This window comes from Lactuca serriola, chromosome 2 (assembly GCF_051521515.1).
Source record: "Lactuca serriola cultivar US96UC23 chromosome 2, Lser_US96UC23_V15, whole genome shotgun sequence".
In the NCBI taxonomy this organism is placed as follows: domain Eukaryota; kingdom Viridiplantae; phylum Streptophyta; class Magnoliopsida; order Asterales; family Asteraceae; genus Lactuca; species Lactuca serriola.
The window spans coordinates 200,817,277-200,833,897 of record NC_136409.1 but is presented as its reverse complement, the minus strand read 5'-3'; the positions used below and the strand labels follow the sequence as shown (position 1 = coordinate 200,833,897).

At 33.8% G+C, this 16,621-nt stretch overlaps 1 protein-coding gene across 1 annotated transcript; it reads right to left on the bottom strand.

Moving 5' to 3' along the window:
• Positions 1-3,775: 3,775 nt before the first annotated feature.
• LOC145088117 (cationic amino acid transporter 6, chloroplastic-like) lies at positions 3,776-6,845 on the bottom strand. Its single transcript, XM_079026333.1, has 5 exons — positions 6,318-6,845; positions 5,985-6,207; positions 5,553-5,901; positions 4,519-4,753; positions 3,776-4,441 (listed from the first exon to the last, which is right to left on the bottom strand). The coding sequence occupies exons 1-5, from the start codon at positions 6,697-6,699 to the stop codon at positions 3,852-3,854; spliced, it is 1,779 nt and encodes a 592-aa protein (XP_078882459.1). The 5' UTR covers positions 6,700-6,845; the 3' UTR covers positions 3,776-3,851.
• Between the last annotated feature and the right edge of the window lie 9,776 nt (positions 6,846-16,621).

The window sequence follows — 16,621 nt, the reverse complement described above, 5'->3', positions numbered from 1 at the left end:
AATGCACGACAACTCGTGCGTCATTAGTGGGTAAAGCTTGCGTTTCCGCCCATTTCGACACATAATCCACTGCGACTAAAATATACTTGTTACCTCGTGAAGCCGGAAAAGGTCCTATAAAATCAATTCCCCAAATGTCAAATACCTCGCAAACTTGGATGCAATTTTGGGGCATTACATTGCGTGAAGAGATATTGCCTGATCTTTGACACAAGTCACACTCCTTAACAAATATGGTCGCATCCCTGAATATCGTCGGCCAATAGAATCTCGCATCGAATATCTTTTTCGCCGTGTATTGCACTCCAATAACGACTTGACAAGGTGCAATGTGCAATTTCATGGATTAGCATCAAATTCACATTTAGTTACTTTATAATTTTCATTATACTTATTAATGAGAGAATTAATGTCATATCCTACCCATTCGGCTAACGTCTCTCCACCACTCAAGAAGCGGTGGGTGAGAGTAGACACCCATTCAACCGCCATTTTATAGGCAGTTTCTTTATACCCCCCCCCCCTTATATATATATATATATATATATATATATATATATATATATATAAGTATTAATTTTTTAATATTATAATAGTATAAGGTTTGCATTTTAAACTTTTAAAATACTAGGGTTTTACAATTTTAATATATCAAAAATTAAACCTTTAATTTAAATTTCAAATTCCAAAACTTGAGGGTGAGCTTGAAACTTTTTCAAAATTATTCAAATCAAATTTTAAATAATTAATTAATCATATAATTAGTCATTATCTTAAAATTTGACCAAATCAATCTATTTGGATAAGGAAATCAGATTACCATTTAACAAAGTCAGTTTGTAGTGATAAAAACGGTTTATGGTAATTATCCTAATCTAAAATAGATCAAAAATTCGAAAAATATGCTAACAAACGAGTCAACTCTTCAAGTCATGGCACTGACTCGTCGAGTTCATCCAACTCGTTGAGTTCCTCATGGGACTCGTCGAGTTCATTAGACGGAATGTGATTCTGCTTTGGTTTTCAATTTGGACAGTTCAATATTGCATCATATATAACAGAAAAACATTCTAGGCTCTGATATCATTATTGGGTTTTGAGAATAACAACATTTCTATGTGTTCATGCATCCATATTTGCTTTGAATCTAATTTTTTCTCTAGTTATACATGCAAATAGAAGTTCCAAAGCAATAACTCTAATACTAGCATACAATTTTAGAAATTTAATACGAAACTTGGGTTTGATGAATACCTTTATTGTTATCTCATAATAACAAGTAATCTAATGATGACCACGACTCTTGAAAGCTTGAGTGCCTCACGTGTTGCACCTCTAATGGAGTCACAAACACCAAAAGCAAATGATGAGTGAGAGAGAGCAAAATTTTGGCTAGGGTTACACCTCGGAAAGCAGTTGCCGAAATTGAGAGATCTAGGGATCTTTAAATACTTGTGGTTGCTAGGGTTTCCAGGGAAAACCCTAATTCCTGACTTAGGCTCCAAGCAGCCCATGGACCTCCCTTTTAGAAGGCCTTGGAGGATTTCTATAGGGCCTCCTATAGATTTCGTCCAACCCTTTACAAGGGAGTCCAGCAGCCCAGTTTGCAACTATCAACGATTTGCAAATCAGTCCCCTTACTTTTAATCAGTTCCTTTAATCCCATAATTAATTCCAAATTAATTTCTGATTAAATACTACTTAAATAATATGATTTCCAGTTAATATATTATTCTTATAATATATTAATAAAACATTAATTAACCTCTCTCTCTCTCTCTCCAATGTCATTCTGTCAAGTTGCTATGGTGAAGGCAACCCAAAATGATCATGCTACTATCAGATCAAGCACATAGCGATTATAGTTATGAGTTTAGACACCTAATCCAACACTTTTTGGGTTGTCCTCAAAACTAGTAATTGAGTAGAATTACTTTCGGAGAGAGAGACTGATTTATTGATTTATTATATGATTAATAAATAACAATAAATAATTTGTTAATATATTATGAGATTAATATATTAATTAGGAATGGTATTATTTAATTATTAATTAATCAGAAATTAATTAGAATTAATTTTGGGATTAATTGGATTAATTAAAAGTGCAATGACTTAAGCTGTAATTATTCAATAGTTGAACAAGAGAATAATTCTAGATTCTTCCTAAGGGTGGCCGAATTTAGCCTTGCCTCTAAGATTTCTAAAATGCTCCATGTGGATAATTAGGAAACTAGATAATTTCGGATTTTAAATAATATTATTTTATTTCAAATTAAGGTTTTTAAGGTTTTTCTTCCAGCTATAAATAGGACCCTTGGGAATGGGGTTTTCAATGTGGGGCAAACTGCTTTAAAAATTGGATCATGCAAAGTGTCAAAACATAAGAAACCGTGCATGGACAATCAACACATGTTTATATATTTTACATTTGATACTTTTGGTTTCCTTGCACCAGAGTCCAATGGGTCATGTATAATAATGTTATGACTCAAAGTCTATGGATGTTTTTAAAAGAATTAGTTTTGTCATTCAAAAAGTGGTCGCGACACAATTTGTTGTTCGTTTATTCACTATATCTATATAAAACTTTTATGTCTAATCTAATCCAAATTTGATCAAAAAAAGTTGGGTAAACTTTGTTTTAAAACTTTTATGTTTAATCTAATTCAAATTTGATAAAAAAAAGTTGGGTAAAATTTCTTATTGTATGGTTCAAAATAATTACAAAATTTTAGATTAATTTTTATTGAATATAAAATTATAAATTGTATTTGGATTGTTAATAAATAACTTAATTTTATTTATATACACACCAACATTCTTCAAATAGTTTAATTAAACCCCAACCCACCTGTTTTATGTTACTTGAAGCCCCTTCCCCCGTAATGTAAAAATATAATAGGAATCGATCTTTTTTTAATGTACAATTAAGCAATCAAAGTTTTAAGTTGTTAGTTTTCAATTTCACTTGGTCATATACTCGTATTGGGAAGATATAACAGGTGGAATCAATTTTGATACATATGTGACGTCTATGTAGGCAAAATTTGGTCACTCTCTATGTTCCACTAACATTTCATCCATGTATACGTTCTATTTGAATTTTATTTCTTCAATTTAATATTATTTCATTTATATATATTTTTTCATTTTAACTTGTTCATTTAGTAACTTCTTACGGAATGAACTCTTTCTTCTTTCTTCCTGAATTTCAATCAAGTCCGAATTTGAGCCTAAACAAAAATCGCAACAAAATCACCTTCATCCATTTGGGAAGTTCGAGGTTGTGTAAACTTGTTGAAAAAGTGTTGGCAGATTATCGATGGCTCATAGATATAAAGTGTAGGCATACTATCGTAGTTATTAGGATTTTACATTTTGGTTTATTTCATCTGATGCAGTGGATTTTCATTTTGCTTTACGTGTGTGATTTCGTTAAAGTTGCTTCAACAACTTGACATATCATTTGATGAAGACGAGTCACACATAAACACATAATTGGAATTCCTCATCTTGGGTTGATTTTGCCAGGGAACCAAAGTTCAAACATAGAATTGCAAGCCACAATCCACCATTTCAACTCCATTGAATCCCACCACCTTGAAAACACATCATAAGTCATAACCATAAAATCATTTCAACTCTATTCTATCCCCCCACCTTCGGACAAATCATACCAATAAAATTCAATTACGTGACATGATAGTGTGGTATGATATAGATCCGATTTTATTCGTTACTTAGTTATATCTTATCATGCTATCACGTCAAGTTGTTTGATGATAAATTCAATATTATCATTAATAGATACCATAATTTTACTACTTTTTAAGGTCAAAAAAGCAAAATCAAGCAAAAAGAGTAGCTTCTTTTTGCACTTTGGGTCCTATGCTAGTGAGATCCTCGACATCAATAGACTCATCACTCTTTTGGCTCAAAACCCTTTCTTCCTCCGCATCAAAACTAGCATGAACACTGTAAACAAAATATACAACTACCACTAGAGCTGAAAAGACCGCAAACCGTATATAAGAAGGCCCATCAAGATTTCCCAACAAGAATATATCAAGAAAGATCGAGACACATGGTATCCATGGCATCAACGGGACCCCCCAAAAATCGGGCTTTCGTGCTTGTGGGACCGCGTAATTAAACAAAACCACTAATCCAATAGCAACCATGGAGCACACCCCAAGCACAAACACCTTAGGTGTACCCCCCGGCACCACCCACCAAAGTAAAGTGAATACAACTGAAGTGAACGAGAAGCTTAAAAGGAAAGACACTGTGGGCCATGGACTACGGGTGTCATTTGAGACATAACGTCTGTAGATTACTGCATTTGCGACCATAAAGAAGACAAAAAGTGTCCCGATGGAAACAAGGTTGAGAAGGACATCGAGGTCGGTGAACAGGGCAATGGCAGCTGTGAAAATACCTAAAAATTTGATACGTTAATATAAAAAAAATTGTTGTGGTTGATTTTAATGTTGAATTTTAGGGAAATGAAGTTACCAAGGAACATGGATGCGTTCACGGGTGTTGATGTTTTTGGATGGACTTTTGCAAACCATATTGGGACAACGTTGGACCGGCCAATTACACAGAGGTATCTGGCTTGACCCAACATTGCAACGAGTAGGGAGGTTAGGATCCCAAAGCTGGCTCCAACTCCTATCACATTGGATACCCATTTCCATCCGTTTCCTTTTATTGTAAATGCACCTGAAAATGGTGCCTCCGGGTTTATCTAACATAATTCAAAGTAGGTTGTTGTTATATGTAAATCTTAAAGTATAGATTACGGTAAAATACGATTGTTATTTCTCCCAACAAAAGCATATTACAACAATTTCAAAATGGATTGATACATGAAATATTATATAAATTTAATTACTTGTTATTTAGAAAATAGTTTATGTACGCCACTATCATAAGAAAACAATTTATAATCCCTTGACAAAAACAACTTTCATTTAAAAAGGTCAAATCTTTTGCTTTGTTTTTGGCGTTTTATAAGTAGTTTTGATATTTAATTTGAAGTTTACTTTTCACAAGCAACCAACTTGATGTTTATGACTCTCTTCCTCACTATATTATCCACCATTCAACTGGTTATGTTATATAATGTTTATTACTATTATTTAAAATTTTAAATAACAAAAACATTCGTAATGGTAAAAAAAAATAAAAGAATAAATAAAATCTATACACCAAAAGTAATAATCACAATTGGTAAAAAGAAACGTAATTTGGATTAGAAACTAACAAGTATCATAAAATTATGCAGAACCTTTTTTTTAACAGCATGTTAATTAATATTTAATTTGGTTATTGCACAGTAATCTAAAAATCCAATTGTGTGACAACGAAGGTGGAGACTAGATAACAAAAAAAAATTACTTTTTTAAGGTATGGTTTAATACGTGTGGCATGCAAAGGATGCGGTGTACAGAGATCATCCACCAAAAGTAGAATACATATTCACCAAATAGATACTTTATTTTTGTAATTATTAGTTAAATATTTACTACGAATTCAATGCATACCAGATCATAAGGAAGAAGCATCGACATTGAAGTCGCCATTAAACAGTAGAGAACAGTAACGAGGATAACGGAACCGGTAACTCCGATAGGGATATCGGTTACCGGGTTTTTAACCTCCTCAGCCAGCGTCGATACGGCGTCGTAACCAATGTAACTCAGGTAAACCAAAGTAGCACCATTGAACACACCCGGAGCTCCGAATGGGAAGAACCCGCTCGGATGGCTCGGGTCGGATGGCGTCGTGAAGTTCTTCGAATCACCTTTCCAAAACCCCATTATTATCACAAACATTATAAACAGAATGTGAAGCGCAGTCAGAATCATGTTCAACAAAGAGCTTTCTCTCGTGCTGTAATCAAAATTGAAATTGAAATCGTCAGCGATTGGATTTTTGGTTATTACGATTTGAAACGAAAATGTTGAATTAGGGACCTGTAACAGATGATGATAGTGAGGATTGATATGACGACGACTGCGATGAAATCAATTTGGTTGAAACCTTTTGGTAGAGAAGAAATGGTTATTCTCCATTTGGATTCTGCGGAAACACCAATGGCTGTTCCGAGATAGGTCGTGAAGCTTCTCGCTACGGCGGCATTGGAGAAAACGTAATCCATTATCAGATTCGCTCCGGTTAAAAATGCCGTGAACTCGCCTGAGAAAAAAAAATTCAACCAACTCGATCAGATTACACTCATGCGATGGCTTGTTTCAAGCAAATTACTGGATTAGTGAATCTATTTTAATGAAACGAAGCAAACAAACCAAAAGTGACGCGGATGTAGCTAAAGGCACCGCCTGCGACGGGCATGTGCACGGCGAACTCGGTATAACAGAAAGCGGAAAGTAGGGCGCAGAATCCGGCAATGACGTAGGATAAGACGACGGCGGGGCCAGCCTTGTCGTGACTAGCGGTGCCAGTGGTGACGAAGACGCCGGCGCCGACCATACCTCCGACACCGAAACAGATTAGATCGTACCAACGGAGACTCTTCCTCATTTTGCCACCATAGCGGAATCTGACACCGCTTGTTTCGTCAAAGGTGGTGGAGACGGATCCGGCACGACGGGCGAGCCTGCGAGGAGTATCGCGGAGGGCATTAAAGTAGGATTTGAAGCTCGAGAAAGAGGAACCATGGATTTCCATCGCCTTTCTACTCTCTCTCTCTCTCTCTAAATTTCTCTACTCTGTGTATTGGATTTTTGGCTGTAAGTATAACTTGTAGAAGAGAAGGAAATATTTATAAAGACAACTCAGACACACACAATTACCCCGTGGATTTGGATTACAGAAAGTGACAGCGGGCGGTAAAACAAACGGCGGACGAAATGTTTTTAGTAGCGGTCCCTATAAAATCTACTTTTTCCAATGCGGCCCCTATTTATGTTAGTAATTATCATATAAGGACTGCATTCCACCTTTTAGTTGTTTTCAGAAAAAAGTTGCCTTTATAATAAGTTGATAATGATAATCCACCACTAATTACACTTGTCTTCATCCAGTAAATGATTACTCCAACCACAATTGACTTGCCAAATAGTATTCGTAACTCAAAAGTTCACTGAATATGCACCAGTTTATAATTAAATAAGAGTCAAGTTAAAGTATTCAACAATAAAATTAAAAATTAAATTGGGAACATATATCAGCTGATTAGTTTTGGATTGACTTGCTCCCGAATATTACAAAGTAACAATATGATATATACTTCAATTTCTTTCCCGGTTATTGATGGTCTTGGTCAGCATATGTCTCATGTGGAGTACCAAACTATCCTTCGGTACCGCCTCATGATTCTCATATTCCCAATTGACGAGATATGCCCAGTTTGTCGCAAGGCATGTTTGGATATCTTTGGGGAACACGCGGTTCATTGTAGAGAGCTCCCTAGTTTCAAGTACAGACATGATATGGTCCGGGATGTTCTCTTTGATGCTTGTCGGCGTGCTGGTATTTTTGTGAAAAGAAGCGCCGGTGAACTTTTTGACGGACCCGTAGGATGGAAGGTCCATACTTAGACAGACGGACATTTTGGTCTTTGGATGGATAGGGGGAAGCATGCGTGCGTGGATCTTACTGGGGTCTCTCTTCTCGTTGGTTTGGGAAGCGGGGGTTTCACAGTTGGACATGCCGTTTTGAAAGTCGTTGCGTGCAAAGTTGTAAAGCACGAGAAAGCATGTATAGGAAATCAACATGTGTTTGTACCTTTTGCATTCGATACATTTGGTTTTCTCGCACCAGAGGCGGTGGAGCTCCTCAATAAAGTCCAACGAGTCATGCATTCTAATGTCATATCTACTAGATCCACAAATATTGTTTTCAAAAGAATTGATTTTGTCATCCAAAAAGGGCTAGCGGCGCAGCTTATTGTCCGTTTGTCTTCAATCGATATGTATTGAACTTTTATTTTAAAATTCTTACAACTATTCATACGAACTATTAAACTTAAAAGGTGAAAAACTCCAATGAATTATGTTCTATATCATATTTTATATGAAATTATTTTTGTCTACGAGTCAGTCGATAACATTCGATTTCTGGTTATTGGAATCTCAACGTGACGCGATTGTGGGTTGTCTGTGGCACAACTGTGTCGATTAAATGAGTATCACAGTTGTTTGGTGCCCGTGTCTGTCCACGACGCGGCACAGCGACCGTTACACCCCAAAACCCTAGATCTCAGGGCTTCGGCCCTATTTAAGGAATATTATGTAAGGGTTTGTTGATATTCTCCCGCATCAAATATCAGAAAACTCTAATCATGAAACTTGAGCCTCTCCTTACTCCATTCTTCTTCTTCGGTGGTTTTGGCATCTTGGAAAGCTTTTGGTGTGATGATTTAAGAGTTGTTGGCATTCTTAGCTCAGATCGAAGCTTCATCTGCCTTCTTATCCATCTTAAACCTCAATAAGTCTTCAAGCTTACACCTTTATGCTTATAGCTTTATAGATCTTGGTTTATATGCATGTTTTGTCCCTTTTGATGGATTTGAGTTGAAGTTTGGAAAACTCTGTTAGGTGCATAAATTGCAACTTTTCATAGGTTAATTTCATGTTTATTTATAGCATTGCATTGCATTTTTATGATTGCTACAAGTTGGAGTAAATAGAATTCATGTCGAAAGTTTAGGGGATTCCTTAATTGAATAGTCAATAATTTGAATTTCTTGTGTTTTTTGTCGATTAGGATCTTTAGTTTTCTTATGGAATATTTAGGATCCAAGTAAGAAATGCAACACCTATATTTGATGGACCCTAAACTTCCAAATGAGAACTATATTTTATACTATGAAATATAGGCATACGAAATTATGGATGTTATAAAATGAACAATTGTATTTTGTACCACCCCTCACTATGAGAGCTTGAAAATGTCTTTTTAGAACATTTTCTTAAAAAACCTAAAGTTTCAGAGTAAATATATGTGGAATAATATTGGTCCCAAAAGCATTAAACTAGTAAACTATTTAAAATAACGAGGTTGTAACAATTTCATAAAAACAAGTTTCAAGTTCACGACATAAAAGTGTGGTCTTCTTAATATCCAAGCTAATATCTATCTCATGTTAAAGTCTTTAATTTGAGCAGGACTGATATGTTGATTTTGAAGGCCTTTGCAAAAAGTAAAAATAAGCCATATATATATATATATATATATATATATATATATATATATATATATATATATATATATATATATATATATATATATATATAAGCAAAAATCATCGATAAGTCGATAGATGTTATAAAATTAATCAAAAAAAATTGTCACTAAATTGTCAATAGTTTTCACTAGCTTTTCACTAATCTATTGCTATACTATTGTAAGTAAAAATAATCGGGACCCCCTAAATGACATGGTCTATATGCGATCGCACACCCAACACATGGCCAAGGGCAAGTGGGCAACCCTAAATCTGATCACAAGTCAAAATAAGTTAAATGATAAAGTTGTGTAATGACAATACTCAATGTTGACTCATTTAGAGTAACGATGATGACAATCATCATACTCGAGACCAACCCCAAAATCAATATAAATCAACAACACCATAAGTATTAATTACCCAAATTACAACAAGGGTAATTCAGTAATTTACAACAAAGGAATTGTTATTCCATAATCCAAAACACATGATTACTGCATAAGTACCTCAAATGAAATCAAATTAGGTTTTTAAAATCCGAAATCAAAATCAAAGGACATTATATAACCCATAGTTTTAACGTATCCAAAAAGTATAATTATTATTTAGCAAAGATTTATAAAATCATATCAACTTTCAAAAAAATAATCAAGAGTAATTCAGTAATTTAATATACAATGCATGTATCTAACCAAACCTTTGTCCATCTCATAAGGTCAAAACTCGCTTTTTATGGTTATTAGGACTCGTGTAAGAACGTATTCCATACATACATATCCCAAGTCTAATCAACAAAATACAGGTAACCCGTGAACCATTATCACGAGTACCACACAAGGGGTAGCTCACCAGGCTCGTGAAAAGTAAGCATTATCTAGAAATCTATTCCCATCTACGTAATTGTCAAATCATGTATGGATAACATTCGTGACACCCACAGACTCCCAACCTAAATGAATGCATGTATGAATGACAAATCATTTTCAAGTTGTCAATTTTTCAAATACGCAAATCATCTTTCCAAAATTTATTTTCATGTAATGCACAAATAATACATACAATAAGCATTTAGCACATAAGGAAAGTTATATAAACCAATTCAATCAAAACTACTAATTTTAAGTACTAATGGTACATATATAACAAGTTGGACAACAATAAGAATATCAATTGAAATATATATATATATATATATATATATATATATATATATATATATATATATATATATATATATATATATATATGGCTAGGTTCATGTTTTCTTACATTTATTGTGTGCTACAATGCACCAATAGGAATTTAATAAAATTAAATAATTATTTAATTAAGTAAAGATAGATATTAAATGATTTCCATAATTGTATGTATATTAAATTATATCTATAATTATAATTCTATTTTTATGGAAATTAATTAAATTCGTCCTTAATGTCAGCAATAACATTCTTTCAGAATGAATTCACATCTAGGTTTTCATGTATGGTTCATGTTTTGTTTATGAACTCACTCACTTAAAATACAACAAATTTGCATGGAATATGAATAACGAAAGTGTATTCTACTAGAATGCACTCTCATTATGTTAGAATATACTCTCATTCTTCTAAAATAAACTCTCATTCTGCTAGGATACACTCTCGTTCTCCATGTTCCAAGCAACTTTGTTGTAATTTGAGTGAGTGGGTCATGAAACAAAATACAAACCCATACATGAAAACCTAGATGTGAATTTATCCTGAAAAGATATTATTGTTGATATTAATGACGAATTTAATTAGTTTCCATAAAAAATGAATTATAAATATAGATATCATTTAATATACATATAATTATGGAAATCATTTAATATCTATCTTTAATTGAGTAAATAATAATTTAATTTTTACTAAATTCGTATAGATTTAATTTTTACTAATTTTTACTTCAAGTAGGAAAACATCATTCAAAAATTAAATCTAAAAATAATATAGGTACATATACTCTCGATAAAACTCACCTTATTCCAAGGGATATGCTTCTTAACCTTTAAAGGAATGTAGGAGGATTCTAATACTCCTCCCATCCCCATCTTCATGAATCATCTATGAATTCAAGTATCACCTAAGAGTATCAAAAGGTGTATCCAAATATTATTAAGTGGTCCATTAAGATACTTATTAATCTCTTAATCCTAAATCTGTAATTTTATTATTTTAAAGTCTTCCTTATGTCAAGACATGAATGCGGGCGAAAATTATACGAATTTCAAGTTTGGATGAAAAAGTTATGAGCAAAAAAATTATGGTGACAAGAGTATGCTCTTGGGCCCACTGAGATATAAAGCATTGAGAATTGGACTTGGGCCTGCCCGAGTTAATGATGTAGGTGCAGAGAAAATACCCTTGTTTTACCTATTTGACCATTATACTTCGTTTATGGCTGTAAAACTTTATAATTGAGTTGAAACAACCTAAATAAGTTTCATTATCATTATTTCATCTAATTTAAGTCCTTTCTTAGTATTGAATTAACAATTAATACATTTTTTGACATCCCCATTTTCACGGACAATTTAAAACTTTTTATTTATGCTTATTTATATCATAGTGTAAAACTTAATACAGAATTTGTTCCCAAAACATAATATATTTCTTGAAGAAAAATTTCTCATTTATATATAAAACCTTGGGATGTCATCATCAATGCATATACATAAGCATAAACATTGTCTTACAAGACTTACAACATTTATTTATAATAATGGTCTGCATTAAGAAACATTTGTTCCCAAAACATAATATATTTATTTTATGCTTATTTATATCATAGTGTAAAACTTAATGCATAATTTGTTCCCAAAACATAATATATTTCTTGAAGAAACATTTCTCATTTATATATAAAACATTGGGATGTCATCATCAATACATATACATAAGCATAAACATTGTCTTAAAAGTTCTCTTATTTCTACACATTTGAAATTGGTAAGTTGTGATGTCTTCCAAGACATCACAACTTATCAATTTCAAATGTGCAGAAATAAGAGAACTTTTCCTACTCCAAATTTAATGAGTGTTATAAACCTTCTTAAGATGATGTCACTCAAGTCATAATCTTGGAGTACGACTCTAAGACTTGATTTTGGAACGAAGTATGATTCACCTTTTGATTAAACCATTTCAACAATTTATGATTCCTCTTCTTAGCCATACTAGTGCATTAAGGTGTCCTTAGAGGATCAATTGTGATACAGTTTCATAATCACTAAGTTAATCATAAAACACGATACTTAAGTACTCTCCTATTTTTTAGATTGGAGAAACTTTTATCTTTCTGCCTAATTGATTCTTCTTATTCGTTCTGCTTTACATTGAAACCTTTTCAACGATTCAGAATTACACTCAATCTTGTAAGCATAACAATATTCACTAAACTTTTAGCAAATCATGACAAATAATTTATCATTCTTTGTGGCGAACTTGACCCAGTGCACAACAATGCGAACTAGATCCCCTAGTCCTTCACTTGACTCACATACTTATGTGAATAAGGAATTAGTCTTAATTTCCCAAATACGAAGGTTCTCATTCATCATACAATACCAATTGCATGATTCCAATTTTATGTCCAATTGAAACTTGGGTGATGAGAATCATTCCTTATTTGGTAAATTTCCGACACTTCCACAAATAACATAACTAAGAATCGCATCCTTTTCAATATTGCTATCAATAGAAACTTACAAACACCAATTTTCACAAATGTCATTGCAAGGATAAATAATACAAAACAAATTTTATTTTATTTATAAAACTGCGAAAAAAACTTGTCCTTACAATGCAATTACAAATGAAACTATGTTACTAAACATTTCTAAGCAAATTATCCTAACTCTTAAACAACAGCTCAAAAATCCGATCTTCGAATCATGCGATCGAAATCCATTTCTTCATGATCAGACTTAGCTCACTCTTCCTTTAAGATTTCTTTCTTTTCTTCGATCCTACAAAACATCAAAATGTAATAATATCACATCATGTATTAATAATCTACAAATTGGAACTTAATAGAGTTAGGTAGTGGATTTACCTGAAGCAGAGTCATACATCTTGACTCTCCCATCCTTGCGATCTTTCAAGTAAGTATGGTAGCTTCGTAACCAATGCCCTTTCTCTTGGCAGTAGAAACAAACGAATTCTTTCGGAATAGCACATGGGACAATCTCAGATTCAGCCCTGTTCTTTACCATCCGGTCAAACGGTTTGACCTTGGTCAATCCCTTTCCATTGGGAAGAGAAGACTTTTATGGACTTCCAATGTTGCCATTGTCAATATCCATGGAAGTTTGGGAAGTTGACTTACCGGTCAAATTTGCTTTACTAGTGTGCCAAATCATTGCTAATTCAACAGCAATAAGCAAATAGGTAAGATCAATGAGGGTCACGTCGTGGTCCATCATATAGTACTCTCTAATGAACTCACTATATAAGTCAGGAAGTGATTGAAGAACCAACTCAACAACCAACATCCTTGAGACATCGACACCCAACATTCCCAACCAATCAATATGCAACTTCATATCCAATATATGAGCACATACAGACTTTCCATCTTCATGTTTGCTTGCCAATAGGGCTTGAGTGACCTTGAACTTTTAAAGTCTTCAAACACATGGGTTTGGGAGAATTATTGGAGGAGGTGGAGGAAGTGAAGCATGATTTCCATTTCCATAATCCAATCGTGGAACATTATCTTCACGTGGAAAACATTTTCCAAAGGATTCAGGAAGTCCATAGTTGTTAGATTTTGACATCTACAAAACGGGAGAAAATTCAAGTTAGTTGATTGAGTCCTTAATAAAACACCCAAATGATATATTAAGGCTAGGATCCAACACAATATTCTACAACTCGGAAGAGGGATGTCGTAATCCAGTTGCAAAATATCTGAAGGTATGTAAATGACGGTTTACCAATTTCCACCATGAAAATTGAAAATTAGGTTTTAAATGAAATGAAACTCCTAGATCTGTTGAGATTCATTGAACTTTTCAATGGCATGTTTAATCTCGATTATGCCCTTCAAGTTTGTGATTAGGATGCCGAGGATCACAAACAAGGTATAGATAACCATACAAATTAGCTTGGTACTCTCGAAGATGTCTATCACCTAATCGATGTGCCGGTTAACCACACACGCTCCATTGATCTATGATAATCTACGAGCTACCCATTGTCATCCTTCATTGGTCCCATATTAGTGTGCTAGTTAACGACCAACAAGGTGCAATGTGCAATTTCATGGATTTGCACCAATTCCACATTTTTCCTAAATTAACTAAGATTTGGGAATTTATAAAAGTGTTAGTTACTTGTACTACATTATACTTATAATGAAAGGTTGTGTCCTATCCTACCCATTCGGCTAACGACCCTACACTAGTCAAGAGTGCGGTGGGTAAGAGTGTATACCCATTCAATCGCCATTTTATAGGCAATTTCCTTAAACACCCCTTATAGTCCAACTTCGTGAATGAGGTCTACTAACGGTAAGACTGACTCTTTACTTATACATATATAGTATATTAGACTTTTAATTTTATATAGTATAAGGGTGTGTTTACACTTTTAAAATACCAGGTGGTCTAATTTCATAAATTATACCTTTAATTTAAATAAATATAAACCATTACATTATGGATTTATTAACTCTCTTTTAATTATATACAAAATTAATTTAATAAAACCATAAGGGTGTAATTTGAACTTTTCAAAATACTAGGGTTTTAGAATTTAATATTTCAAAATTAACAACTTTTAATCAAATTTTAAATTCCAAAACTTGAGGACAAGTTTTGAAACCTTTCAAAACATTAGGGTTTAACTATTTAAATTTCAAAAACTAAAACTTTTAAGTTCAAATTTAAACTACAAAACCTAAGGGGTGTAAAGTGAAACTTTTCAAACTTACTAGGTAAAATATTTGAATCATAATAATCCTATATTTTCCATATTTAACCAGATCCATTAATTTGATAAGGTTAACCATACCAAACATGAAAAATCGATTTTGGGCAAGAAAAACGAGTTTGTGTAATTATCCTCATCAAAAACTGTTAAAAAAATCGAAAATCCCGGCAATAGCACCCTGGACTCGCCGAGTCCACTGATGGACTCATCGAGTCGGCTTCGCAGACAGCAAAAATTCGATTTTTTGATCCTTTGGCAGTTCACTTTTGCATCTATTCAACTAGAAAAACGACATAAGCTCTGATACTATTGATGGGTTATGAGCATAACATCATTCCTATGGTGTACATGCAACCCTAATTGCTTTGATCTAGGTTTTTCTAATTTGAACATACAACATTGAATACCAAAGCAATAAACCCTAATCTAGCATGCTTATTTTGAAATAGACATAATAGACAAGTTAGAATGATTACCTCAACTTGTTATGTAGTAACAACAAGAATTACTTGACCTTTGAAAGCTTAGTGCCTCAAATGTTGCACCTCAAATGGAATCACAAACACCACTAGCAACAAGGAAGAACAAGAGAGAGAAGAGAAGCTCAAAATTGGCTATGGAATCCTTCTAGGGTTTCTAGTGTTCGATTTTGGCATGCCCAAGGGTTCCTTATATAACTGAGTAATCAGGGTTTTAGTCAAAACCCTAATCCAGTTGCTTAGTCCTTAAGCAACCCAAAGGATCCTTCCAGAAGGCCCCTTCGACGATTTCTATATGGACTCCCGCATAGACTTCGTCCATTATTCCTTATGGATCATAAGCCCAACTTTGTAACTATCTTATAATTATAGTATCAGTCCCCTTGATTTAATTAATCTCTTTTGACCACAAAACTAATTCTAAATTAATTCTTGATCAATACTAATTAAACCATATGATTTCTCTTTTAATATATTATTCACATAATATATTAATAAATCACAATTAATCCTCTTTCTCCATAATTCATCCTATCAGTTGCTTAGGTGAAGGCAACCCAAAAGGACCATGCTCACAATTGGGTCAAGTACATACCAAAATAGTTATGGGCTTTGACACCTAATCCAACACATATCCCCTACCTGAAACTCTAGTTCTAAACGGCACTTGTCAACATAGCTTTTCTGCCGACTCTGAGCAATCTGAAGCCTGTTCCGACCTGCTGAATCTTCTCAGCGGTATTGAGTACCACCTTGGTACTCCCCATGAATCTCTAACCAACCTTGCCCCAATAGATTGGGGTCCTACATTTCCTCCCATAGACCATCTACAAGGGAGGTCGATCTATGCTAGCGTGGTAGCTGTTATTATATGAAAATTACGCTAACAGAAGATACGTATCCCAACTGCCGCCAAAATCTAATACGCACAGACGCAACATGTCCTCTAGAGTCTGAATCATCCTCTCACTCTACCCATCCATCTG

Excerpts from the sequence above, each read along its gene's own strand:
- LOC145088117 (XM_079026333.1), bottom strand. The coding sequence starts at position 6,699 with ATGGAAATCCATGGTTCCTCTTTCTCGAGCTTCAAATCCTACTTTAAT. Across the intron at positions 6,208-6,317 it reads CTACATCCGCGTCACTTTTG|GCGAGTTCACGGCATTTTTA; the intron begins GTTTGTTTGCTT and ends TTTTTTTCTCAG. Across the intron at positions 4,442-4,518 it reads GAACGCATCCATGTTCCTTG|GTATTTTCACAGCTGCCATT; the intron begins GTAACTTCATTT and ends TCAAATTTTTAG.